The sequence below is a fragment of the Tenrec ecaudatus genome, chromosome 6 (assembly GCF_050624435.1).
Source record: "Tenrec ecaudatus isolate mTenEca1 chromosome 6, mTenEca1.hap1, whole genome shotgun sequence".
Classification (NCBI taxonomy): Eukaryota; Metazoa; Chordata; class Mammalia; order Afrosoricida; family Tenrecidae; genus Tenrec; species Tenrec ecaudatus.
In genome coordinates, this window is record NC_134535.1 from 86,964,306 (window position 1) to 86,989,547 (window position 25,242).

General features: G+C 57.0%; 2 protein-coding genes across 5 annotated transcripts in view; one reads left to right on the forward strand and one right to left on the reverse strand.

Moving 5' to 3' along the window:
- Positions 1–10,124, forward strand: part of COL2A1 (collagen type II alpha 1 chain) — a 29,105-nt gene extending 18,981 nt beyond the window's left edge. For both annotated transcript variants that reach the window (XM_075553012.1, XM_075553013.1), the window contains 26 exons: positions 154–207; positions 546–599; positions 857–910; positions 1,034–1,078; positions 1,205–1,303; positions 1,514–1,621; positions 1,921–1,974; positions 2,180–2,233; positions 2,601–2,654; positions 2,947–3,000; positions 3,231–3,338; positions 3,784–3,837; positions 4,173–4,226; positions 4,842–5,003; positions 5,206–5,313; positions 5,446–5,553; positions 5,750–5,803; positions 5,917–6,024; positions 6,166–6,219; positions 6,377–6,484; positions 6,745–6,798; positions 7,214–7,321; positions 7,801–8,089; positions 8,464–8,651; positions 9,105–9,347; positions 9,852–10,124. In XM_075553012.1, coding sequence (XP_075409127.1) covers positions 154–207; positions 546–599; positions 857–910; positions 1,034–1,078; positions 1,205–1,303; positions 1,514–1,621; positions 1,921–1,974; positions 2,180–2,233; positions 2,601–2,654; positions 2,947–3,000; positions 3,231–3,338; positions 3,784–3,837; positions 4,173–4,226; positions 4,842–5,003; positions 5,206–5,313; positions 5,446–5,553; positions 5,750–5,803; positions 5,917–6,024; positions 6,166–6,219; positions 6,377–6,484; positions 6,745–6,798; positions 7,214–7,321; positions 7,801–8,089; positions 8,464–8,651; positions 9,105–9,347; positions 9,852–9,998 — 2,577 coding nt within the window. In that variant the 3' untranslated portion in view covers positions 9,999–10,124. The remainder of the gene's footprint in view (positions 1–153; positions 208–545; positions 600–856; positions 911–1,033; positions 1,079–1,204; positions 1,304–1,513; positions 1,622–1,920; positions 1,975–2,179; positions 2,234–2,600; positions 2,655–2,946; positions 3,001–3,230; positions 3,339–3,783; positions 3,838–4,172; positions 4,227–4,841; positions 5,004–5,205; positions 5,314–5,445; positions 5,554–5,749; positions 5,804–5,916; positions 6,025–6,165; positions 6,220–6,376; positions 6,485–6,744; positions 6,799–7,213; positions 7,322–7,800; positions 8,090–8,463; positions 8,652–9,104; positions 9,348–9,851) is intronic.
- Positions 10,125–18,251: 8,127 nt separating this feature from the next.
- On the reverse strand, positions 18,252–24,603 carry TMEM106C (transmembrane protein 106C). Of its 3 annotated transcripts, XM_075551817.1 has the most exons (9): positions 24,529–24,593; positions 24,225–24,289; positions 23,819–24,038; positions 23,056–23,119; positions 22,430–22,589; positions 22,199–22,339; positions 20,293–20,342; positions 19,631–19,684; positions 18,252–18,964 (listed from the first exon to the last, which is right to left on the reverse strand). In XM_075551817.1, exons 3-9 carry the CDS (start codon positions 24,000–24,002, stop codon positions 18,868–18,870), a joined length of 750 nt encoding a protein of 249 aa, XP_075407932.1. In that variant the 5' UTR covers positions 24,003–24,038; positions 24,225–24,289; positions 24,529–24,593; the 3' UTR covers positions 18,252–18,867. The 3 variants fall into 3 exon arrangements, with proteins under 3 accessions (XP_075407932.1, XP_075407930.1, XP_075407931.1); XM_075551815.1 differs by lacking the exon at positions 20,293–20,342 and having other exon boundaries at positions 24,529–24,603; XM_075551816.1 differs by lacking the exons at positions 20,293–20,342; positions 24,529–24,593 and having other exon boundaries at positions 24,189–24,289.
- Positions 24,604–25,242: the final 639 nt, after the last annotated feature.

Below are 25,242 nucleotides of genomic sequence, written 5' to 3' on the forward strand. Positions count from 1 at the left end.
TATGAGCCAGAGCCCACGAAATGGGGGAGAAAGACAGGAGGGGGGCAGGGCCAAGAGAGAAGTGGGGAGTGGGTGGAAGCCCTGGGCCAAGAAGTCCACCTGCCCAGCGCTAATGACAAGTACGTCCTTTGTCACCCTCTCCCCGCACCCCAGGGTCTTCCTGGTAAAGACGGCGAAACAGGTGCTGCAGGCCCCCCCGGTCCCGCTGTAAGTCCATGCCCAGCCTCTCCAGGTGGTCTGTGGATGGGTGGGTGGGGTGGAGTGGAGGTGGGAGGTGGTCCTGTGGCCCTGTGGATGGGGCAGAGGTGGAGGTGAGAGCCCCCAGTAATGGTGCTGACAGACATGGATCTGGGGCAGATTCAGGGCATTAGCCCTACCCCGAGTGGAAGGTAGGGCCCCAGGCAGGGTCCACCCCAGCCTGCCTGTCAGGGGCCCTTTTGGTGGGCAGTGTGGGGAGTTAGCAGGTGGGGTCCAGGTCCCGCCGGCTGCGGTTCCGAGGTTTCCCAGAACTCTGGCCCCCCTCACTTCTCCCTTTCCCTCTGCAGGGACCTGCTGGAGAACGGGGCGAGCAGGGGGCTCCCGGGCCATCTGGGTTCCAGGTGTGTGGTTGACTGACCTGCCAGGCCCAGGTCGCTGTGGGGCAGTGGCAGGCTCCTGGGCGGGGGTGAGGGGGGTGGGGTGGGAGGAGCAAGGCACAGGGCCTGGTTTCTCACCCTTGGGCCTGGTTTGGAACCCTGGCCTTCATTGCTGTGCTCCCCCACTCCCGTCCCTGAATCTTTGGGCTGCCCTCCCTGCAGGGTGGGGCAGCACATCCACCACCCACTCCTCTGCTAACACAGGTAATTTTGGCTTGTAGGGACTTCCTGGCCCTCCCGGCCCCCCAGGTGAAGGTGGAAAAGCAGGTGACCAGGTGAGTGTGGGCTTCTCAGATGGGAAGGTTTCTCAGGAGCCCCCCAGAGGGCTCTGTGCCAGCTCAGCTCATAGAGGGAGGCTCAACCTTCTCTCTCTTTTTTCCACCTCCTTTGTTTTCCAGGGTGTTCCCGGTGAAGCTGGTGCGCCTGGCCTTGTGGGCCCCAGGGTGAGTGTTCTGCCTGCCTTTCCCAGTGCTCTGTCTCCCCTGGCCCCCTCCTGGCTCCCCCCATCCCACCCCAGGGCCTGGCCTCCCTGCCTCAATCTTGCCTGACTGCCCTTCCCTCTGCCACAGGGTGAGCGGGGCTTCCCAGGAGAACGCGGCTCTCCAGGGACCCAGGGCCTCCAGGGCTCCCGCGGCCTCCCTGGCACTCCTGGCACAGACGGTCCCAAAGTGAGTCCATGGGGCCTGCTGGTGGGGGGTCCTGGGGCAGCCCCCGGCTGGACAGTAAAGACTGGACAGACGGAGCTGGAAGGTGGGGACAAAAAGCTGTTTGGCAAAGAAGACGGGAGGGAGGGCTTTGGGGCACTGGTTCCCTGCTTCCTCCCTGGGGCTTCTGGGGAGGGGCTGCCCACCACAGGTCCCTCTCCATGTCCCCTCCAGGGTGCTTCTGGCCCAGCTGGACCCCCCGGGGCCCAGGGCCCTCCAGGTCTGCAGGGAATGCCGGGTGAGAGGGGAGCAGCTGGTATCTCTGGGCCTAAGGGAGACAGGGTAAGTACTCCGTGACTGCTCAGCCAAACTGTGACCCAGCAGCCACATTCCTGCCCTGCACACCTGTTCCCCCTGTAGCGCCTGGGGGTGAGGCTCCCTTTACTGCTTCTGGAGGAATGTGGGGACCCCCCTAGCCGTTTCTCTTTAGCGACAACCCCTCCGCACCCTTGCCTCCCCCTCCCTGTGTTACTCCCCATGTTACTCTGTGTTAGTCCCTGTGGAATGACAGCGACTGGAATCCTTCCTGGGCAGGGGCAGGGTGGTGTGGGGCTGAGCCACCTGTTTTCTCTGTCCCCCAGGGTGATGTCGGTGAGAAAGGCCCTGAGGGAGCCCCTGGGAAAGACGGTGGCCGAGTAAGTGCTTCCTGATTACAGGCACCTTGGGATGGGGGAAGGTGGGAGATGGGCCGGTGACTGGGGACCCTGGGGCCCTGAGGGAGAGTGAGGGTGGGGTGCTGGAGACCAGGGGTGTGCCTGTGCCAAGGCCCATTCCCAGGTGGGGTCCCAGAAGCCCTGCTGTGGCCAGTCCTTCCCTCACCTCCCCCTTCTCTCTTCCCAGGGTCTTACGGGTCCTATTGGCCCCCCTGGGCCTGCTGGTGCCAATGGTGAGAAGGTGAGTTATTGACACCCTGCCGTCCCTTCTGTCTGCCTCACCCCTCCTGCCCACCAAGTGTCCCCATCTGCTGCCATACGGGCTCTTCCTTTCCCTCACTCACCATTCTCCCCATGGGGGCTGTGAGGACCCAGGTGGGGGTCCCTGGGGAAGGGGGAGCTGCAGGCACCTCTGGGCTGGATGCTGGCCATGGGGTGGTGCGCCTGCGGGTGCAAGTATGTTTGCAAAGGCCCTGGCCCGAAAAAGCAGGCTTTGGTGGGGACTGGGCCCCTCCCATTGCTGGGGATTCCGCCAGACACCCGTGCTCTGTGAGGGCCCTGCTCTGCACCCACCTCACTTTTCCTCCTGGTCCTTGCCCACCCTGTAGGGAGAAGTTGGACCTCCTGGCCCGTCAGGGACGGCTGGAGCTCGAGGTGCCCCGGTGAGATTCCTGCCCACCCCTGACTTGCCTGCCTGCTCTTTTCTCAGCCTGGGCTTGCCAGCTGCCGGCACTGGCTCCCTCCCACCAGGGTCTGGGGTGCAAGGAAGGAGGAGGGACATCATCCTCCATGGTGGGCGGAGGGCCTCCTGTCACCAGAAGCTCTGAGGGAGAAGTCTCTGGGACCCTCATTCATCAGCCATGCCCCTCCTGAAGGCCATGCCGATGCCCTCTCTCTGGACTCCCATGCAGGCACAAGGGGCCTGACCTCTCCCTGGCCCCTCTTCTCTCACAGGGTGAACGCGGACAGGCTGGCCCCCCCGGGCCCGCTGGATTCGCAGGGCCTCCTGTGAGTATCACTGTCCACCCTGCTCCTTCCACATGCAGCTTCCAGCCTGGGTGGGCAGGGGCCAGTAAAACATGAAGGAGGGACTGGACTCTCCCCTCTACCCAACGCAGCAGTCCGACCTTAGGCCAGCTCCCGGGGCCTTGGTGAACCAGCATGTGTGCACACTCACTCACTCGCTGGCATTCTCTCTGACCCCCCACCCATCTTCCTCCTCCCTCCCTCTCTCCCAGGGTGCTGATGGTCAGCCTGGTGTCAAGGGCGAGCAGGGAGAAGCCGGCCAGAAGGGTGACGCTGGTTCCCCAGGTGCTCAGGGACCCTCAGGAGCTCCCGGGCCTCAGGTGGGTCACGGAATTCCCCGAGAGCTGGTCCCACAGGGTGCGTGATGGGACCCGGGTGGGCTGTAATCAGCGAGGAGCCCGGGAGACCCTTCCTGTGGGATTAGGGTTCCTGGCCTGGGCCTACCCCCATTCCAGGGGGGAGAGGCTGCTGTGGGCAGGGACTTGTGCTCTGAGAGTAAGGCTTCGGTGGTGTTGTCTGGGCCCGTGGCTGGTGGAGGGAGCTTTCCTGGGCTTGGGTGTGGGGGCTGGGGGGCTGGAGGGAGCTGGAGGTGGGCTCAGAGTCCGGCTGACATGCAGGACACAGCATTCAACCAGGGAGGCGAGGCGGCAGCTCAAGATCATGAGCCCGCTGCTCGCTCTGGGGGTTCCTCACCCCTAGGAGCCTGCTGTTGGGACTCCCGGGGTCTGTGTCCTTCCGTGCTCATGGCCTCCTTTTCCCTCCCAGGGTCCTACTGGAGTGACTGGCCCTAAAGGAGCCCGAGGCGCACAAGGCCCTCCGGTGAGTGAGGCACCCCTCCTACCCTCACTTGGTGGGGAGGGCACTGTGGGGCAGGGACCACCTCTGCCCATGCCCACCACTCAGCGGTGCTACTCACAGCCGCCACCAGGGGTGTCTCTGCTGGGAAGCAGGGTGCCCGGCCCCTGACCTAGGCTCTGGCCTGCAGGTCGGGGAAGCAGCCCTGGTTCAATTCCAGAGGCTGGGTCAGACCAGCCCTTTCTCCCTCCCATCCCCCGCCCCCACCTCTGAGCCACCCACAATTGTTTCTTGCACACACATGCACACACACCCTCGGGGGGCTTGAAACATGTAGGGGCTCTCTTCTCCTTTCCCAGGGAGCCACTGGATTCCCTGGAGCTGCTGGCCGCGTCGGACCCCCAGGCTCCAATGTAAGTGCCCATCTGCTTTCTCCCACCCTCCTCCTGGCATGGAGGCCCAACCACCCCTGGGGCTCCAGAAACCCCCAGGCTTCCTCCCTCCCACTCCGGGAGGGGCAGCCCATTGACAGGGGACCCAGTTGACCACTCCTGGTGGATAGCTGGAGCAGGGGGTGTGGCCCTGTGCTTGGACCTGGGCAGCCCTCCCTGCCAGCCTGGGTTTGGCCCACCGGCTTCTGCGCATACAGGGAAGGGGTGCTGGCTACAATTGTGCTGGGCACCTGACCTATAGTGGAGGCTCCTGCTCGAGGGGAGCTCGCAGGGGAGGCAGAAGAGACAGTGGTGTTTGGACCTGGGCTTCTGGCAGGAGCTGTACGAGTCGGGCCTCGGGCTGGAGGGAGTGGGCTGGGGCTGAAAGGCTTGAGGGGAGGGGGCGGGAAGGATGCCCAGGGGGGTGGGTGGAGAAGCCAGCTGTGGCCAGAGCACTGATGGGGAGAGGGCCTTGGCGAGGAAAGCGTGGGAAGACCCCCTGGGAGGGCACCCCCTGCCCCTGGAGCCCCTGTGGCTTTGGTGTCCAGTGGCATCAGTGGATGCCCTCTCACTGTCTGCACTTGCTCCCTCCCGTAGGGTAACCCCGGCCCCCCCGGCCCCCCTGGTCCCTCTGGCAAAGATGGCCCCAAGGGAGCACGAGGAGACAGCGGCCCCCCTGGCCGTGCTGGCGACCCTGGCCTCCAAGGTCCTGCTGGAGCCCCTGGTGAAAAAGGGGAGCCTGGAGATGATGGGCCTTCCGTGAGTGTCCCCCACCCACTACTCCTCACCCTCAGGCCCCTGGGGGCAAAGCTGGGAGAGACCAGGAGCCGCTGGGGCTGGGCTCTCAGAGAACGTCTGTCTGTAGTCCAGGGAGGCAGGCCTGCAGGAGCCCTGGCCAGGCTGGGCAGGGCAGGTGGGAGGCTCTGGGTCCATCCTCACCTCGCACCTCCCCCTTCCACAGGGTCCTGACGGTCCTCCAGGTCCCCAAGGTCTGGCTGGGCAAAGGGGTATCGTGGGTCTGCCTGGACAGCGTGGTGAGCGAGGATTCCCCGGCCTGCCCGGCCCGTCGGTGAGTGAGGGCCCCGCCCAAGCCCTTCTTCCCTCGGTGCTCTTGGTGTGGTGGCCTGGACTTCGGGGAAGGGCCCGGGGGGCAGGGACACCTGGAGGGGCACTCAGCATCTGTCTCTGCCTGTCTCTCCAGGGCGAGCCTGGTAAGCAGGGAGCTCCCGGCTCCTCTGGTGACCGAGGTCCCCCTGGCCCGGTGGGCCCTCCCGGCCTGACTGGTCCCTCTGGTGAGCCTGGACGCGAGGTGAGCAGTGACTGGCGCCTAGCCGAGACCCATGCCCTGCAGAGGGCGAGCCCCGGCGCCCAGGGTGCTGGGAGGGTGGCGATGGGAGAGGGCAGACGTAGAGCACAGACAGGGAGGCGGATGGGAAGGGAGCTTTGGTGACTGGACCAAGCAGCTCTAAGGGCCGCAGCCCTGATGCATTATTTCCCTTTGCCAGGGAAGCCCCGGTGCCGACGGCCCTCCTGGCAGAGACGGAGCAGCCGGTGTGAAGGTGGGCATCTGAGTCTCCCCCTCTTTGGTGGGGCGGGGAGGTCAGGGCCGTGTTGCAGCCCCTCCTTGCTTCTGGAACATTTCTCTCTGAGCCAAAGGCCTCTCTCCCGACAGGGTGACCGTGGTGAGACTGGTCCCCTCGGTGCTCCCGGAGCTCCTGGACCCCCTGGCTCTCCCGGCCCCTCCGGCCCAACTGGCAAGCAGGGAGACCGAGGAGAAGCTGTGAGTAGTCTCCTTCCCTCCCCCCCTCCCAGGGAAGCTGGGGGTGAAGGCTGTGGCTGAACCCGCAGCCCAGGATTGTGCAGAGGGCGCTGTGCCGGCCTGGCTGCCCGCTGACGCTGGCCCCACCCCCTCTCCTCACAGGGTGCACAAGGCTCCATGGGACCTGCTGGGCCAGCGGGAGCCCGAGGAATAGCCGTGAGTGTGGGAGTGCCCAGAGCTGGTTTGAGCCTCTGATGAGGCAGGCGTGGAAGGCAGGGGTTGGGAGGAAGGGGCAGGGCTCGGTTCCTGGGACTCCTTGGCCCTGGCTCTGGCCCTGCCCTGATCCCACCTCCACTGTCTGTCTGGTTCCCAGGGCCCACAAGGCCCCAGAGGTGACAAAGGAGAAGCTGGAGAGGCTGGCGAGAGGGGACTGAAGGGGCACCGTGGCTTCACGGGTCTGCAGGGACTGCCCGGCCCTCCTGTAAGTGCTGCTGCCGCCTGCCCCGCTGAGGCCCCCACTGCTCGCGTTCCCCTGCTGCAAAGATCAAGATCATCCTGAGAAGTTTCTAGAATGCCTTCAGGGTTGGAGGGAGGGAACGGGGACAGGACACATACCTGCTCTTCCAAGAGTAGAAGATCAACGAGAGATAGCTAGAGAGATTCATTCAGGATGGCACTACTGTCGGAGGAGGGGTTCCTCTCTGTGCCAACCTCTGACCTTGACCTCTTCCTTCTGCACAGGGTCCTTCTGGAGACCAAGGTGCTTCTGGTCCTGCCGGTCCTTCTGGCCCTAGAGTGAGTATGACGGGCTCCTCCCTTCCCTGGCGGGCCGGGCCAGGTGTGCAGATGGGTGGGGACATGGTCCTGCGTCCTGAGTTGTCAGGGGTCCTCATTCAGCAGCTGGGGAAGGATGGCTCAGTGTGACTAGGGCCAGAAAGATGCCCGGGCTCACAGTGCCCATAAGATGAACTGGAGGACAGCGCTCTGCTGTCACACAAAGCCCTGATCATAGAATTCTACAGCCGAGAAGAGTAACAGGCAGAAAACTGCCTTCTTGGTTCTTGGCTGAACAGAAACCTGTTTGGGGTTCTGTGACCAAGAAAGAGGAAGACAGGAATAGTGACCAGTGCTGCAGGACAGCTGCCATCTGCCCAGCCCTAACCCCTCCCAATGGACCCCTCTGTGACCTCTCTTTCCTCACCACCTGCAGGGTCCCCCCGGCCCTGTCGGCCCCTCTGGCAAAGATGGCTCTAATGGAATCCCTGGCCCCATCGGACCCCCAGGCCCCCGTGGACGTTCAGGAGAAACTGGCCCCGCTGTAAGTTTCCTGGTTCAGCTCCCAGTGTCGGCAAGGCGTGAGCTCTTGGGGACATCAGCCTGCAGCTAATGGCAATGGCCTTCCTCACTGGGAGGTCTCCTGGGAGTTGAGGAGGACTCGTGCTGGGTGTGGTGACACAGGATATGGTGCCTGCTGCTCTGAGTCCTCCTGCCCCTTGCTCTCGGGGCTGGGAAGAACTCGACACCTAGAGCATTCTGGTGGTGGAGTGGTTATGCATTCAGCTGAGATCCACAAGGTCGGCAGTTCGAAACCACCAGCCGCTCCACAGGAGAAAGACATGGCTGTCTGTGCCTATGAACAGTTCTGGCCTCAGCAGCCCACAGGGGCAGTTCTGCCCTGTCCTGTAGGGTCGCTGTGAGTCGGCACGGACTGGGTGGCAGTGAGTTTGTTGTTGTGTTGAGAGCACTCAAGCAGGTGGGATGACACTTCTTGGGTGACCTCTCTCTTTCCTGCTACAGGGTCCTCCTGGCAACCCTGGCCCCCCCGGCCCTCCAGGCCCCCCTGGCCCCGGCATCGACATGTCCGCCTTTGCTGGCCTCGGCCAGAGAGAGAAGGGCCCTGACCCGATGCAGTACATGCGGGCTGACCAGGCAGCTGGATCGCTGAGGCAGCACGATGTTGAGGTGGATGCCACGCTCAAGTCCCTCAACAACCAGATTGAGAACATCCGCAGCCCCGAGGGCTCCCGCAAGAACCCCGCGCGCACCTGCCGTGACCTGAAACTCTGCCACCCCGAGTGGAAGAGCGGTGAGCCCGGGGCCCCTGCCCAGGACGTGAGGACCCAGCTCCCTGGCCCGGGGCCTCTTCATTCAGGCCAGAGCCAGAGCGGAAGGCCCTGCTCTCCGTTTTCTAGTGGAGATGCTGCAGCCTGGGGCCCTGCCCTGCTGTGGGCACAGGGCAGGAGAAACGGCTCTAGGAGAGTCCATCTGCCAGGCTGGGCCGGGTACCCGCCCTTCCAGGGCCTCCGCCCCGCTGCACTCCATCCCGACCCCACTCCGGTCCTTGAGGAGGCCACCTGGCTCCTCTCCCAGGCTGTCGCTGAAGGACTCCCCCTGCCAGTCAGGGCTGAACGTGACCGTGCCCGACTGAGCCCTGAGGGCAGCTGCCTGTCCCCACTGCAGGAGACTACTGGATCGACCCCAACCAGGGCTGCACCTTGGACGCCATGAAGGTCTTCTGCAACATGGAGACCGGCGAGACCTGTGTCTACCCCAACCCGGCCAACGTCCCCAAGAAGAACTGGTGGAGCAGCAAGGGCAAGGAGAAGAAGCACGTTTGGTTTGGAGAAACCATCAACGGCGGCTTCCATGTGAGTTCCTCGGGCTCCCCCAGACCTTACCCTCTGGGAGGATCCAGCACATCCTCCTGTTGCCCCAGGGGGTGTGAGTCAGGGCTCACCAAGAAGGGAAGAGACTGGGGGACAGCTAGCGAGCGAGGGCTGGCCACCGTGATGAAGACACTGACCGGCCTGCACAGGGAAGGTCGCTGGGATGTCACATCTTGGGTGACATGTGTAACTACTGCAATCCCGACAAAGAGAGGAAGGGGAGCGAGGAATAACACGCATGCACGTGCGTGAGAGAGTAAGCGTTTTTCACATTTAGAGGCCCCTGGAGCTCCTGCTCCCCGGAAGCCAAACTGTGCTTCCAGCTACTGGCTTCCCTAGCACCCGCTTCTGTTCCTCCAAGCTCTGGACAACTGACAGGCCTCCAGAGCCCTTCCCCGCACTGACCTCGCCCCCGCCCCACTTCTGTCCTCACAGTTCAGCTATGGAGATGACAACCTGGCCCCCAACACTGCCAGCATCCAGATGACCTTCCTGCGCCTGCTCTCCACGGAGGGCGCCCAGAACATCACCTACCACTGCAAGAACAGCATCGCCTACCTGGACGAAGCCGCCGGCAACCTCAAGAAGGCCTTGCTCATCCAGGGCTCCAACGACGTCGAGATTCGGGCCGAGGGCAACAGCAGGTTCACCTACAGTGCCCTGAAGGACGGCTGCACGGTGAGTGACACTGGCAGAGCCCCGGGGTGGGGGTGAGAGTGTGTGTGAGGCTCAGGCTGGAGCAGGGCCCGAAATGCTCTGCAGCAAGTGTAGTGACCCTGAAATGAAAGGCCAGTTGGAGGCACCTGTTTGAGAGGGTTTACGGCACAGAGGACAAGCAGGGAGGCCCATGCAGGAGAGAGAGGCACCTCCTGGCTCCATTTCTCCACTCGCTTGGCTCAGAAGAATCCAAACGCTCCCTGGGGCATCTAGTGCCTATTGTGGGAATCTTCCTAGCAGATGTAAGATAAAGGCATTCAGTGGGGAAGAAGCAAGAGAGCCACTGTTGCTGAGGGCAGAGGCTGGCCCGGAGAAGGCTCTGGAAGCCAAGCGAGGTGGAGGGAGCCTTCTCACCTTGGTGCTAAGGAAGCTGGTCGGGTTGCTCCATCTGGGGGCTCCTGGGAGGTGGGCACTGGGTTTCAAGGCTTCTGCTACACAGCTTCTCCTCTCCTCTTCCCTCCCTAGAAACACACCGGTAAGTGGGGCAAGACCGTCATCGAGTACCGGACCCAGAAGACCTCTCGCCTCCCCATCATTGACATCGCACCCATGGACATAGGAGGGCCGGATCAGGAATTTGGTGTGGACATCGGGCCTGTCTGCTTCTTGTAAACAAACCAACAAACCAAGCAAACCCCAAGCCAGAAGCAACACAACCCGTTCCAAACCCCAAAGACCCCACGTACCTTCCACCCCGGTCACTCTAGGACTTTACATGGGACGGCTGACCTGACCTGACGGCCATTCATCTCGCCTCTCACAGTGTGGACTCTAATCCCCCTCTCTTTCGGAGAGACCTGGACTGGGCAGACTGCAAAATAAAATCTCGGCGCTCTATTTATTTATTGTCTTCCTGGGAAAAACCTTTGGGTCAAGGCCGAGGCCGGAAACTAACTGGTGTGAGTCAAATGCCCCCTGAGTGACTGCCCCTCCTCTGCCCGGGCACGATGACCCACTTCTGGTGCCAGGCACAGGAACTGTGTGTGCCCTTACACAATGGTGCTATTTGTGTCAAACACCTCTGTCTTTTTAAAAAAAAAATCAATTGATATTAAAAACAAAAAAAAGTTATTGGAAAGTACCTCTTGTCCCGTGTTCTGTTCTTTCACACCCACCAGCCCTCGACCGCCTAGGGTCTAGCTCGGAAGCGCCTCTGTCCACCTTTCAGGTCACCAGCAGCCGTTACTGCCTGTGTGAGGGACGCCACACAAAACACAAGCTTGTCTCTTTCCGGCGCTGCCGGGCCGGGTGATGAGCTGAGACCTGAGACCCGGGTTTGGGAGGGGAGGCGTGCACGAGACGGGTGGCCTTGTTCTCAGCAGCAAACACTGAGCACCACTTGGGAGCACCGGTCTCCAGTCGCTGCGTGCACAGGAGCCGGTACTCTGGGCTCCGAGCTGAGGGGAGGACACAGTGTAAGCTGCATCATTATGCTGGCTGGGAGCAAGTCCCAGGCCCCCAAGGGATTGCAGTAGGGAGGGGAGGGGCAGGGCCCTGGATAAGTGCACAGCATCCTGCCAGCTTGGTCCTCTGTCTGTGTCTTCCTACAAGACTGTTAAGGGAGCCCCAGTGGGGAGCAGAGTGGTTCAGGGTTTGGCCGCTCTCTGGCTGCTCTACAGGAAAGAAAAGGGGATCAGTGCACTTCCTTCAAGCTGGCAGTCTCAGACACCCCAGGGGCAGTTCTGCTCTGTCTTAGGGGTCGCTGTGAGTCACAGTGGAATCAATGCCACGTCACGGCAATGGATGAAGGCCTTTCGGTCAAGGAGAGATGCGGTGGGTGTAGGCTTCCCGATAGCTTGCGTGGACTTCTCTGAGCACTAGGCTTATGAATAAGCACCACTGTTTCTGCCTCCTTCCTGGTGGCTCCTAGCTTCCCGAGACTTGCTATGATGGCGAGGAAGCTCACCCTTCTCCCCTGGAGGGCTGTGGTGGGCGTGGTGTGGCCAGAGAGGCAGAACCAGTGCGAATCTCCCGCGGCAGCAGTTCATGAAATAAATGGCCAGGGATGCCTGGCCACTGCTGACGACCAGAGAGCCACCTGCCCTGCGGCCCTTGTTCCATCCCCACCCTCTCCTGTCTCTCGATGAAGGTTGACGGCGGCCCTGTTAAAGAAACAATAAAAGCAAACAGGACATCTCTGTTACATATGCACACCCAGCTTACCAAGATTAAAAAAGTATTTCATTGGGCTTTCAATGGGTTAGGTTTTCATTCAAAGTTATTCAGTGACCCCGGCATCATTCTCTACAACGCTGAAGAGAGTTTGCTGAATGAAAAGGGTATTTTACAGGACCTAGCTCAGGCGTTCTACACCAAGTCTCGGAAAGCCCCCAGGGGTGGGTTGGGGGAGGCTCAGCCCTGTCTGACGGGGTCACTGTGAGCGATCCACTCCATGTGAGTCAAGTGAGATCATAACAAGCTGAGAGAGAAAAGTGAAAAGACGGTCGCCAACATCATGTCATTAAAATAGGGATCTCACCCCTTTAAACACCCCCTTCACCGACCTGGAGAGCTACTGAGAGCCAGGCGGACCGCAGGTGAGCCCCTGAGTGCGGTAAGACCTGTCCAGCCAAGGAAAGGGGCCACCTGGCCTTCCAGGATCACTGGATTCCCCTGGCTCCCCTCGGCGGCACGGCTCCCCACGAAAAGAATGCTATGGTTGGGGGTCACCACCACATGAGGAACTGTCTGAAAGGGTCCCGGCATGAGGAAGGTGGAGACCCGCTGCTCTAGAGGGACTCTTAGCTGGAGCTCAGCCTCCTGACTCTCAGCCTAAAGCTTTCAGAGGAGGCACCACCCTCGTCCTTGGTAAATCAGACCCGTCCACGGTCCTGCTGGAACAGGAGCTTACCTGATGGGAGAGGCTTCACCTTCCTCTGGCGTCGGGGATCATGGGAAGTAAAATTATTCTAATTTCTTCTCCGGGCCAGGAACGTAAGTGGTATGACATGATGAGTGAACAGAAGGCAGGGGGCATTTTGATGTGACCACAGATGTAGGCAGATTTAGGCTTCCCCTGGAGCTTGCCCCCCTTCCCCATGCACTGCCGGATTCCATTGACAGGCGTGCTTGTTATTTCTAAGTCTGACTAGGTACCCCAAGAAGTGGGTTGTCCTCCTGGTACAAGCAGGACACCTCTTGCAAAGGTCTGAGGTGTGCTTGGTACAATTGATGGCTGGATTGTGATAAGAGCCCCCAATAAAATGATTTTTAAAAAACAACCATAAAATTATTTTCGTTGCTACTTCAAAACTGTAACTTTGCTACTGGTATGAATCAGGCAACCCCTATGAAAGGGTCATTTGATTCCCAAAGGGGTCTGTGACCCACAGGTTGAGAATCGCTGCTCTAAAGGCCCCTGGTTCCTGGGGGAATCCCAGAACAAGTTATGAAATGACTGCTGTCTTCTAGAAGCAGATGGAGAATTGGAGAAGGTGGCTTCCTAAAAGCACAGAGGATTCAAGGGGATCCTGAGGGGTCTTGTTTGGGGTCATGGGTGGCCCAGTGGGTAAGCTCTTGACTCACAGTTGAAAGGCTGGCAGCTCAAACCCTCCCGGGTGCCCAGAAGTCAGGCCTTGGTGGTCATCTGCTCCCCCAAGGTCACAGCCTTGAGGATCCTGTGGAGACCGTCTTCTCTAGGCACTTGGAGTCACCGTGAACCACAATTGAGTGGCCGGCCATGACCAGCCTCAGGCTCAGTGGGAGAGGGGTCTATAGAGGTCCTGGTGAGAAGGAAAGATTTGTGACGAGGCTGCTCCAAACTTCTAGCTATGACTCTGGACAAAGGCATGAGGAGACGTCATTTTTCACACAGAGTTGGCACTCAATGCAAGTTTTTTTTGGGGGGGGTGTGGACTAGTCAAGGGGTGAATGAGATCTCTGAGGGCGGCACCTCTTCAACTCGGTGACCTGGTTTGGTGTAAGGAGCCTCGGTAGAAAGCGTGGCGGCTGTGGAGCCTGGAAAAGACCAGCGTGTCCATCGAGCCAGAAGCCAGAAGCCTTGGGGAGGAGCCAGGCCTAAGGAGGTGTCATCTCTGGGAATGCAGTCCTTCTGATTTCTGATCCACTGGACACAGAATGGGCATGGCAATGGCCGAGGATGGCCAACCACCCACCTCCTGCTGCCCCTGTCGTTCCTCTGGTGGGACTGAGAGCAAATCCCTTGCATCTGCCAAGGAATCAAGGGGACTCTCAGGGCATTCCAGAGTGCAGTTTGGGATACTCAGAAAAATATAAATAGATCAAGCACATTGTTATTACAATTTGGGTGTCCTTATCTGAATAGAACAGCTGATGTTTTTTGTTTTTATTGGGAGGGACAGCCACGCGCGGGCGGCCGACCCCCGGGCAGGGAGAGGGGTCACCCCGAGGGCAAGCAGGTTCCAGTCCCGAGGAGACGACAATCTGCCCCCACCACATGCCCCGGGGCTCAGACCACCGGACCCAGGCACGCGAGGGTGCGAGAGTGTGCGAGCGAGCGAGCGCACGACAAACCCTTGTGTCGAGGGCTGACTTTGACAGCTGATGTTTTAAAAAGGTTTTATGGACACATGATTCATATACCACACAATTCACTGGCTTAAAGAGCTTTGCAGTCATCACCACGATGAATTTTAGAAGTTTCTTCATTTTTATACCATACATGTATAATAAATAACCATACACTTGGTTGCTAGTGCTCCATTTCTTCCCAACCTCCCTGCCACATCCGAAGACCATTAATCTAGCTACTGTCTCTAGATTTACCATATCCTGGATTTCATGTAAAGAAAATCATACAAAAAACAAACCAAACTCACCCCCAACAACAACAGTAACAAAGTAAAACACAGAAAACCTCAATCCAAAAGAAAGCAGAAAATGATAAAAACTAGAATAAATATTCATGAAAAGTTTTATTAGAATAGACTTTACATATCATGTAAGTTAATTGTTCAATCATATTAAAATTTTTTTTGCAATCATCACAATTCAATTTCAAAACATTTTCTTATTTTCTCCCCATTTTCCTCCATCCTCCCCTGCCACACTCTTAGGTAATTATCAGTCAGCTACTGTCTCTATAGATGTCTTTCATATGCAGAAAACCATACAGGAAGCAAATAAAGAAATGAAACCCAACAAGAATGATTACACAAAACAGAGAAAAACCTCAATTAAAAAAAGAGCAAAAATATTAAAAACTGAAACAACTTTAGAATGGGTCGAAAGGGAGAACCAATGATGAGGTGTTAGGTTTTAACCTTCACTCCATCAACCAATAATCCACTTTTACCATGCTCTCTAATAGCAAGACTGTCCACATCCCTCCACCGCGGTCAGACTTAACCCATGTGGGGGACCCTCCAGATGGATTTGGGTTTCCACTCTCATCCATAGGCTACTGCAAACCAGGTGTTCACAATTTAAGCTCTGATGGCATTCCTTCCTTCGGACTTGGATTTTGATTACTTACAATCCTTGTATCACACAGGCTGGTGTGCTTCTTCCATGCAGGCCTAGTCGATCCCTCACTTGTTTGAAGACAAGCCCTTAAGATCCCAGATGCTCTTCTTTCTTACAGCTGGGTACCATCTAGTTCCTGCAGCGCACTGTCCTTCAGAGCCCTGTCCTATCACGCCATCCTATAGCGCCCTGTTCTATAGCACCCTGTCCTATAGCACCCTGTCCTATAGAGCCCTGTCCTATAGCACACTGTCCTATAGAGCCCTGTCCTATAGCACCCTGTCCTATAGCGCCCTGTCCTATCGTGCCATCCTATAGCAGTCCTATAGAACCATCCTATAGCACACTGTCCTATAGCGCCCTATCCTATTGTGCCATCCTATAGCAGTCCTATAGCGCCATCCTATAGCACATTGTCCTACAGAACTGTCCTATAGCACTATCCTATAGTGCACTGCCCTATAGCACTGCCCTATCGCATCATCCTATAGAGCTGTCCTATAGCACCCTGTCCTATAGCACACTGTCCTATCGCGCCATCCTATAGAGTTGTCCTATGGCATCATCCTATAGAGCTGTCCTATAATGCCATCCTATAGCATACTATCCTATCGCATCATCCTATAGCACCCTGTTCTATAGCACCGAGACCTTCAGTGATCTCTTCATGAGGGTGAGCCTTGAGCAGGGCCACAAGAAGTGTTGTTCTTAGACTGAAGCTTGGATTACGTGAGCCTGGAATCCCTCCATATGGTTTATATATTATATATGCCTTGGTTCGTTTTATGATAGAGAACATTCTAAACATCCCCATTATAAGCGCAGGGCATTCTAAACGACAAAACATTGTAAATCACGGGGCACAAAGCAATTCCATCGCTAGGATCATCAATTTAGCCCTTGGTATAGAATTGAGAACACTATTGAGAAAAAGAAATTGGTCAAGTACAGGCCGGCTTCCAACTGCAATATGTGACTTGTAGAGATTAAAGTAGTGAACTCATGGCTGGACTCTTATTGACACCAACAAGAGGGGTTGGTGATGGGGCAAACTTTCCAATAATACTCATCTACACGAGCAGAACCATGCTTTCTCGATTCATACGGAGGCCATTTCAAATAGTAAATCTAGGGTGGACCTGGCATCACCAGTGCCATCGCCTTGGGATAGCAGTCATCTGCTTCCCGTCTGTTTTGCATGATTTCCTGAATATGAAATCCAGGATAGGGATACCACAGAGAGTGATTGGATTGATGAGGGGATTCATCGGGGTCCTGGGCCCCATGGGGGCTCTGCAGGTGGATGTTGGGCTTTCATTGTGATCCACAGTCGTATGAAAACACGCTGCTCTTGATTCAAGCTCTCATACAATTCTCTCCTCCGGTCTTGGATTTTGATTTTCATAGTCCTTGGATCAAACAGGCTGGTGTATTTATTCCATGTGGGCGCAGCAGACCCTTCACTCTGATGGCTTCTTATTTTAAGACCCCAGATGCTGTTTATGTTTTTTTTTTTTCCCCAGATGCTGTTCTTGCTGATAGCTGGGCACCGTCTGAGTTATTCACCAGGCTTTCGCAGTTGAATTTAAAGATGATATTGAGAAACAGGAACTGCTACTCAGGCACACAATGAGTGAAAAGATTAAAAATTGAAGTACCAGTTTAAGTCTACATGAAACATGCTACATAGGCTACTTGGGAAATGGTCACATGAATGAGACAAACACAGCAATGAGAACATCTCCATATGTCCACCTAGGACAGTGTCCCTTACCGTACATACTCGAGTATAAGCTGACCCGAATATCAGCCAAGGCACCTAATTTGACCACAAAAACCCATATACAATGTGCTGAAAAACTCAGCTTATACACGAGAATGTTCGGTACTTTGACACAGTGGTCAGGCCCCAGCGTCACGGTTTGTGACATTCATTAGGGCCACATCCACACATCTATCAGCAAAGGCTGGTACCCCAGCTTCCCCCCTTGGTTCCAGGGTTATTCCTGGCTACTGCCAGCCAGCCACGAAACAGCTTCAGTTAGAAGATTGAGGACCTAAGTCATCAAGCCGTGGGAATGGGCATGAAAGTGGAAGCACAACACCCCCCTCTCCTTGTTGTTGTGTTGTTTCTGGCGCACACTTCAGCTGAGCTCTGCAACATGACTCCGCCAGCATCACCACTAGATCCCCGGCCACCGTGGGGTGGTAGCCAACTCCTGGGTGGCTTGGAGAGTAGAGACCACCGCACACCAGATCCTTACTCAGGACCAGAGCCGTTTGGTCTCACTCACTGCCATCGCATCAATTCTCTTTGGCGCCCTGTAGCACAGAGTAGAACTGACCGTGGGTTTCTGAGGCTCTTTAGGGGAGTAGAAAGTCTCATCCTCTCCGGAGGAGCTGGTGGTTCCCAACTGCTGACCTTGTGGTTAGCAGGCCAACACACCACTGCTATGCCACCAGGGGTCCTTAAGCTATTTGGTGGGGTCTTGGAGAAATCATTCGACCTCAAATCCTGAGAGATGAATGCAGTGATACCCTGTTCAGGAAAGCAGCTCTCCACTCTAATTATCTCGGCCCTGACTTTCCCAACCTCCAGGGGCACCAAGGTGTGGTGTTGGAAGGGCAATGGCGGTGTGTTGTCCCCAGGCAGATGAACAAGGAACACTGCTTTGGCAGGAAACTGCTGTGTGGTCACAGCTGACGGGACTCGTCAGGACCCCTTCAGTCCTTCCCATCCTGTCGTGACCTGTGCAGCAGGCGACTACGTGCTCCCCCCTGAGGTGCCTACTGACACAGCCAGTGTGGGGACTAGCCCACAGGGACATGTGACTGGGAGTATAGCCCGAACCTGTCAGAGGGAATCTGGAAAGCTAGTATTCCACAGTAGGAAAGCCACCACTGAGGGAAGTTAAAAGTCCAAGTACATTATCCTGCCTTAAATACTGTCCGAGTCTCCTTTAATAGCTGTGTTGCTTTAAAGTGAGCACTTGGTTGATTTTACCTCCCTACAGAAGCAGACATCTTATTGCTATCTTTTCCTGCCGTGTCCCCCACCCAGCCCCCCTCTTGCCTTCCCCCAGTGCTGGTATTAGGTTGTGAGCTCAGACCTTACTGTAGTTACCACCCACCTGGCGATGCGTGGAACTGCTGAGTGCGCATGCCTCATGGCTGCCTCCTCTAAATGTCGCGAGACAGTAAAGGGGCTCTCTCGTCCCCTAGTTCCACGTGGTCCATCAAGAGGAGCTGAGGTGAGCATGCTTTCATCGAATCTGTCTGAGTGCTGTATTTACTCTCCCTTACCCCCCCTGGCTTCACTATGATCTCCATCTGTTTCCACCGTATAGTTGGGACCACCAGTCCTTCAGTTGTTGGAGGCTGGCTTCCTCTGATAAGCCATTCAGTCAGAGACGGCACAAATCAAAGAAAAAGTGAGCTTTATTATTCTACCCAGTCCCCGATCTGACCTGTGTTCCAGCCAATGGGTAAGGGGGTGTCAATGAATGCCCCTCCCCGATGCCTCCCCCTCCCCGCTTCCTGGTACTTGTTTTTGAAGTTCCTAGGCATCTCGGAGCCGGAGATTCCCAGACGGACCGCGTTCCATGGTTTCTTCTTCCGCGTGCGTGCTCGAGTGCTCCCTCCTGGCTTCTGCCCTACGAGGCACTAAAGCCGCTCTGTGGCTGCACCAACAGCCCTCTCACCACGCCGCGCTGTGGGTTGTTGGGTTTAATAGCCGAGGATCATGGGATGATTCCAGCGGCTCCAAAACACCTGAAAAGATCGGAACGGCTTCTTCAAACATTTATCGCATGCCTTCTTCCTGCTGGGCACCGGGCAGGGCGCTCTGGCAGTGTCTGCTGGTGCTGAGGAACACAAATGATGCTGAAGGGGCCTTTCTCCCAGGCACCCGGAGGCCCTTTGCTGGAGGATGAACACAAGCTTCTCTCTGCTTATCCCGCCTGGAGCAGGTGGGGACCCGGGCGCCAGGGCCACAGGGTGCGGTCTCCTGAAGGGCGCTGCCCGCCCAGAGCAGCTCCTAGTGGGCGGTGGAGTTGGCTCCACAATCCACGTAGTGGTGCGTCTCCAAGGAGCTCTGGGTCGTGTGGCCGATGTACGAGATTGTCACGGACGTTCTGGGGACGAGAGACCAGAGGGACCGTTGAGAGGGAAGAGACAACAGAAACTGCCCATTCAGGCAACAGCCACCCGGGGGCCCCCACCCAGCGCTATGGTCAAGAAGGGGGTGCATAACAGGGCGAGGGGAGTGTAACTGGTGACAAGTCAATAGAGACCAGCATCTACAACACTCAGGGCAGCCTCCTCACCACAGAGAGCTGTCTAGTCTAACTTGCCAAGAGCGCTGGGGCCGAGAAACCCTGCTCTGAACTCTCCTATTCCAAATGCAGCCGACACTGGTCACCTGCAGACTGGACAGCCCGAGTGGCGGGGATAGCCCCCAGGGGCCCGCTCCCTGGGTGCCTGTGCGGTAAGAAACCAGGAGCAGGAGAGAACGCTTGGCCAAACGCCCGGTGCCCCATCTGAAGGAGGCTTTTCTGTTCTCCTGGTCCCCTGAGCTTTCCAACCCCTCCCCCCACTGTAAAGTTCAACTGGACCCCATTTCCTGGAGAAGGTGACATGTGTGATGGTCCGCTACGAACACCCCTGGAGTGCATGCGGGGTCTACTGGGTCTCTAGCTGAACAGGGGCCCCCGGGATCTCCCGAGTAAAGGCCCTGAGCCCACACAGCCCGATGGTCCAGCTCCAATCCCACAGTCCCTCGAGGTAGAAGAGGGACGTACTGCATGAAGATCACTATGTTGTGCACCAGGATGTCCGGCAACGTGCAGAAGAAGCTAGCAACGGGCAGAGACGGAGACAGTCAGACTGGCTCACAAGGACAGTCAGCCCTGTTTGGGGTGCCCCTTCCCCCATTCTTCCCCGCTCTCCCCTAAGCACTGCCACCGCCTACCAGTCCTGGGGCCCCATGGGCGTCTCCCGCACCAGACAGCCCATGAAGGGTGGTGCTTGGTGCTTTGTTTCTGGGGGACTGGCGCCCCGGTGCTGCAAACGGATAATGCGCCTGGCCGCTGAGAAGGGAAGAGGTTCCCAGCCAACCCAAGGGGCCTTAGAAGAAAGGCCTGCTGAATTACTTCTGAAGCATCCAGCCACAGAGAGCCCTACGGTGTGCAGCCCTACCCTGCCCCCGTGGGGTTGCCCTGAGCCCGCCAGACGTCACTCTGTGGTGGTGGCACGTTCTCTCCCAGAAATCACAGCACCTGTTACATGTTCAAGGATACATGCACCAAAGGAAATCCCCCCCCCCACCGTCCCCCAATTCAGAGCTAGGGCGCTTACAGGGCAAAGGCTGGGCCAGAAGGCAGGGCTGGGCCCTGCTCCACTGGGGGTGAATTTGAACCTCTTAAATTCAGTAAAGAGCACACAAAAAGAGCAGCGTTCTTACTACACATAAGTATAGGGTCCTCCCATCTCAGCATTCACAGTAAAATTCACCTGGAAAGAAAACACCGGAGTCAGTCTGTGGCCCAGCAGGCTTGACCTCGGAGGGGGTTTCAGTGTTCATGGAAAAATGGAATGAAAATAAAAAGGCAACCAAAACATACAAACTTGACTTCACCACAAAGCTCTACCAAGTTCAAGGCCCTTATGTCAGCGATGATGCCAGCCGCTTAGCCTCTCCCTAAAGACCTGAGGGTCCTGGGGCTTTAACCATGCCAAGGCAGCCAGGTACATTATTAACAAATGAAAAGTTGGCGCCCTTGGAAGATTTTTTTTTAAATTAGGCAACCATTTTTTGGTGTTTTGGACACACAAACCCCCTGAAGGAGCCAAAGCAGGGCTGTAAGGCAGATGTGTGGCGATTCCCCATTGAAACGTGAGAGCGAGCACTCCTGTTGGCTGAGGCAGGAGCAGGAGCTCATTCGTGGGGACGGACTCTCTGGCAAAGTTTTGCCAGGCACTTTGCCGCTGATGCTGGGCTAACTTTCTCAAACACTCTCTTGGCAAGCAGTCGGTACTGTTCTTTGGTCTTCCAGAAAGACCACAAGCGGCACGCCTTAGGCATTCCAAAAGCCTGCTGCTGTGACCTCTGTTCCTGGCCGGTTGGCACTTTCTGCGGTTGGACTATGGACTGTCTTCAGGGGTGAGTGGATTGGTAAAGCTATTTCCTGCTACGACCCTTCCAGGGAACGCGCCCCGATCCTGAGCCCACTCATTGAGCATGCTGACGGCAAGCCGCTCTGGACACACAGTGAGGGCAGCGCCGAGCAGGACATTCCCTCGCTTCAAGTGTTCACTCAGGACTGCGTATGCTCAACCCGAGGTGTGGACAGGGCTGCTTCCTGCTGTTCACCGTGGGTCTTCTTCAGCCAGGGAAGCCCGGGCAGGACTGTGTCCTTCAGAGTGATGTGGACGGGCTGCCTCTTCAAGATCCGGGCGTCCTTCTTAAAATACATCAGCCCGTGGTCAACTGCGGATGTCTCTGGGGCCACTGTCCCCATTCACTTTTTTGTGACTCGTTCACACTCACTGCCATCGAATGGGTTCTCACTCACAGCAACCCTACAGGGCAAGGTAGGGCTGGCCTGGTGGGCTTCGGAGTCTTTAACCCTTTGAGGAGCAGAAAGTCTCATGTTCCTACTGCAGAGTGGCTGGTGATTTTGAAATGTGTCACCCCGTGCGTGACCCACCGCGCCACCAGGCTTCTTACTTTCCGTCATAATGTCACACGGGTCCACCCACACGGCACCATTTTACATCTATAAATAACTATCCTAAATTTGATGCTTGCTCTTGTCTTCCAAACTCCTGTCCTGCCCTCAAACTACATCCTGTTCAGGCACATCATAAGAACTTAGTTTACTTTGGTGCTGGAAAAGGAAAAACAACAAAACAGGAAACCCATGCCTTGTTTTTTCATGAGCCTTTTGAAGACCCCTTGCATAGCAGTTCTGTTACTATCTATTCCAGAGACCTGGGAGCCGTCGCCCATCATCCACAAACATCTTCCCTTTTAAGGGAAGACATGGGAGGTCGGTAGACATGGGATTATAATACTGCCTCTTCTTGATGTGTAGAAAATCGCTTTCACTTAGAAATTCTTTCTCCCTCCCAGAATTATACGAGGGGACTTCAAAACGTTGACGGGGAATTCCATTAGCTCTTAACTCCATCTTCCCATGAGCTGTGTGGAGCCCCGTGGTGCCTGCGGGCTGGTGTTTTCCACGGTTACAGAGCCTTTGGGGAGGAAACAAGAAGAGGAAGGGCCAGCAGCCGGAGGCACACGGCCTTTTCATGACCCTCTCCTGCTCTGAAGCGTGAGGGGCCCAGCTTCTAGAAGAATGACATACCAGTTGCTCGCTCCGGGGCGGAATGAGGGAGACGTTAGTTGTCCCGTATGTACCAACTACTGTGTTCATGTACTGAACCTGGCTGGACAGGCTGGTCACGGCTACGGAGTAGAAGTTGGAGTTCCTGATTTTCAAGGTGGCCTACAGGAGGGCAAGTGAAGAGACACGTGTAAATCCCGAGCCCAAGGCCTGGGAGACACACGGCCCAGGAGCCGGAGGCCCATGTCTTACCGTGATGGCGAGTAGGACCAGCGACTCCTCCTTATTGAACAGGACTTTTACCACTTTGATGCCGTCGTCATCCACCAGGACCGAGTGTGGAAACAGGAAGAAGACCACCAATCCCGACGCCAGCAGACAGAGCAAGATGGACAGGAGGACATACTGTTTACTGCAAATGACACAGTTCGCAACTGATCTGGGCGGCCAGACACAAAGGCCCAATCACTTAGACCAAATATAAACCAGGCGTGAAGGGAGAGCAGACAGAAAGTACAAAGGGCCAGAAACCACAGACTGGGTACGAGGGAGCACAATGGGAGAGGGCTTTGAATCTGTGTGCATTCTAGAATAAAGCAGTGGAGGGCAGCTGTGTGGACCAAAACACCTCCCCACCTCCCAGAACCACCCCTCCCCTCTGCTCCTCCAACCCAGCCCCTTCCCCAGGCCCTCAGATTGTTCCTAGCTTCAAGTTCTGTTCCCCAGACTTCGATGGGGGCAGACACCTGCTTTGAGCATCAGGCGTAAAGGACGTGGGGACTATGCAAGAACAGATGCAGTTTTCAAAAGGTTCACTGGCATCTAGACACAAAAAGGAACCAGGGATACACAAAGAGGTGGGAGGCGAGTGGACTCACGTTCTCTGAGGTCGCAATCTCTGATCACTATGTGGGATTAAAGCCACCAACTCATTTACTTGTTCTAGAAAAGAACCAAACAGTCACGCTGGCAGGCTCTGTGCACTGGCAGCACATTCCTCCATGTCTTAGAGCATGCTGTCTGGACTTAGATCTTTCTGAAATGAGAGTTTCACATCCAGGCCCAATGACCATGAAACAAGTACTGTATAGACTCGAGTATAAGCCGAGGTACCTCATTTTACCACAAAAAACTGGGGGGCTTTTTCAGCATAAAAAAAAGTGCTGAAAAAACTCAGCTTATACTTGAGTATATACGGCAAATGAAGAAAGTGCCACAAATTACAAAAAGAACGCAAAACCCCTAAAACCAAAACAACACTTTATCAGTGCTGCCAAGGCAGCGCATTAGCTGTTGGGCAATCTAGGCTCTGACCTGGCATTACCATCAGCCAACCACAAGGCCTGGGAAAGGTGAGGTTCTCACCTGACCCAGGAAGCGGAGGCCCAACGTCTTCCTGTAAAGGAAAGGACTGCAGGGGCATCTTCCTTTCAAAGTTAAGACTTATTAAACAAGGCTACGGTCTCCTCGAAGACGTCTTTGGAGGTAAAAGTCTCTGACCTGTACTATGGTTGAGGCTTCCTGAGGCTTAGCAATAGACGCGCCTGCCCTTAATATCTGGTCGCACACCGAATGTTTCCAAGCCGGTTTCCTCTCCTCCCTTGGCATGTGTTTTCCGGAAGAGGGCGAGCGCCTCCTCACCTGTCGGAATGTAGCCGGTCCCTTGGCAGGTGAGGCAGGTGATGCTATCCCGCCCGGTGAACTCCACATACGGGAACTGCGCGATGGCCTCTTCCTGCTCTCGCTCAGCCCACGGGTCGCTGTCATCTTCTTTCTTCCGCGCGCAGGCAGGGCGATGAGCCGAGGCGGAGAGCTGGGACCCCATGGCTGCGATGTGGCACCTGTGTCATGTCCTGGGATGCTGGGGCAAGAAGAAAGCACGTCCATCCGAGAGGTGGAAGCCCCCAGAGGCCCGGGCTGCCGCCCCGAAAGTGGTCCCGGCCGCGGGGTTTCTCCCGGGGTCCCCTCCCGTGCCCACCGGCGGCCCGGGACCCAGGCCCTCTTGGCCCACCTGCCCGCCCCGGTCTTGGAGTCGCTCAGCCCCCACCTGGCCCGGCCTCGCCCCTTCCTCTCCGCCGTCCCGCAAACCGCGCTGTCCTCGAGACCGACTTCCTGGACACACAACACACGCCAAGTTAATAGTTAACAACCGGCCCGAGCGAGCAACAGCGCCTTCCAGTCCCGGGAGGCGGGCTCGGGTCACGCCCCCGGGCACAAAGCCACCTGCGCGCCCACCAGCCACGCTCGGCTGGGGACCACTGCCGGCGACCCGGGGCCTGCAGGGCACCAACTCCCGGCCGCCCCTCTTCGAGCCGATCCGGCTACCAACCCGAGGCCGACCCGCTACCTACCTCCTCCGGCTTCCGCGCGGCTAGCTCGCAGTGCGCATGCGCCGAGTGGCAGCGGCTGGGGAGGGGAGCTGGGGGCGGAAGGGAGGGGGCGGCGCCGGCGCGCGCGCGTGCGCACTTGAAGGCGCAGGCGGCCTCCGGTGCGGCTGTCGTGCGCGCTCGCGGCCGGTAGAGGGCGGCAGAGGGCAGGGAGAGGCGCGCGCGCAGGACGAGGGGAAGGGCGCGCGCTTCCTGGAAGTGCACGTGAAAGCGAGGGAGGAAGGAGGAGGCGCCCGCTCTTGGTCTTCTCTCTTCTCTCGTACCAACGAACAACTACCTCACTTCTGTCGAGACGCTGTCGACGCAGAGCGACCCCACAAGACAGGGTAGGACTGCACCTGTGTCTTTACAGGAGTAGAAAGCGTCATTTCTCCCGCTGAGCGGCTGGTGACCTTGAACCGCAAACCTGGTGGTCTGCACCCCGACTCGTTAGCCCTACACGTCCGGAGCTCAGGTAAGGCCTATTTTGAGATTAGAAGACAAGTTGCTTTCCGTGAGTGAAGTTGGGCATTTAGACGCCACCAGCAGCCCTTGGCCTTACAGCAAGAAATTCATTCTCCTCCCCGCTCCTGCGGGGCTAGCTCTCACGGTTCAGGAGTCCGTTCTTCAACGCTTCCCTTGCAAATTCTAAGTTTGTGTTTCCACTTCCTTTTCAAATAGTTCTATGGGTATATACAT

Excerpts from the sequence above, each read along its gene's own strand:
- TMEM106C (XM_075551815.1), bottom strand. The coding sequence starts at position 24,002 with ATGGGGTCCCAGCTCTCCGCCTCGGCTCATCGCCCTGCCTGCGCGCGG. Across the intron at positions 22,340-22,429 it reads TGGTCCTACTCGCCATCACG|GCCACCTTGAAAATCAGGAA; the intron begins GTAAGACATGGG and ends GCCCTCCTGTAG. Across the intron at positions 19,685-22,198 it reads CGCCCCGGAGCGAGCAACTG|CTTCTTCTGCACGTTGCCGG; the intron begins GTATGTCATTCT and ends GCCCGTTGCTAG.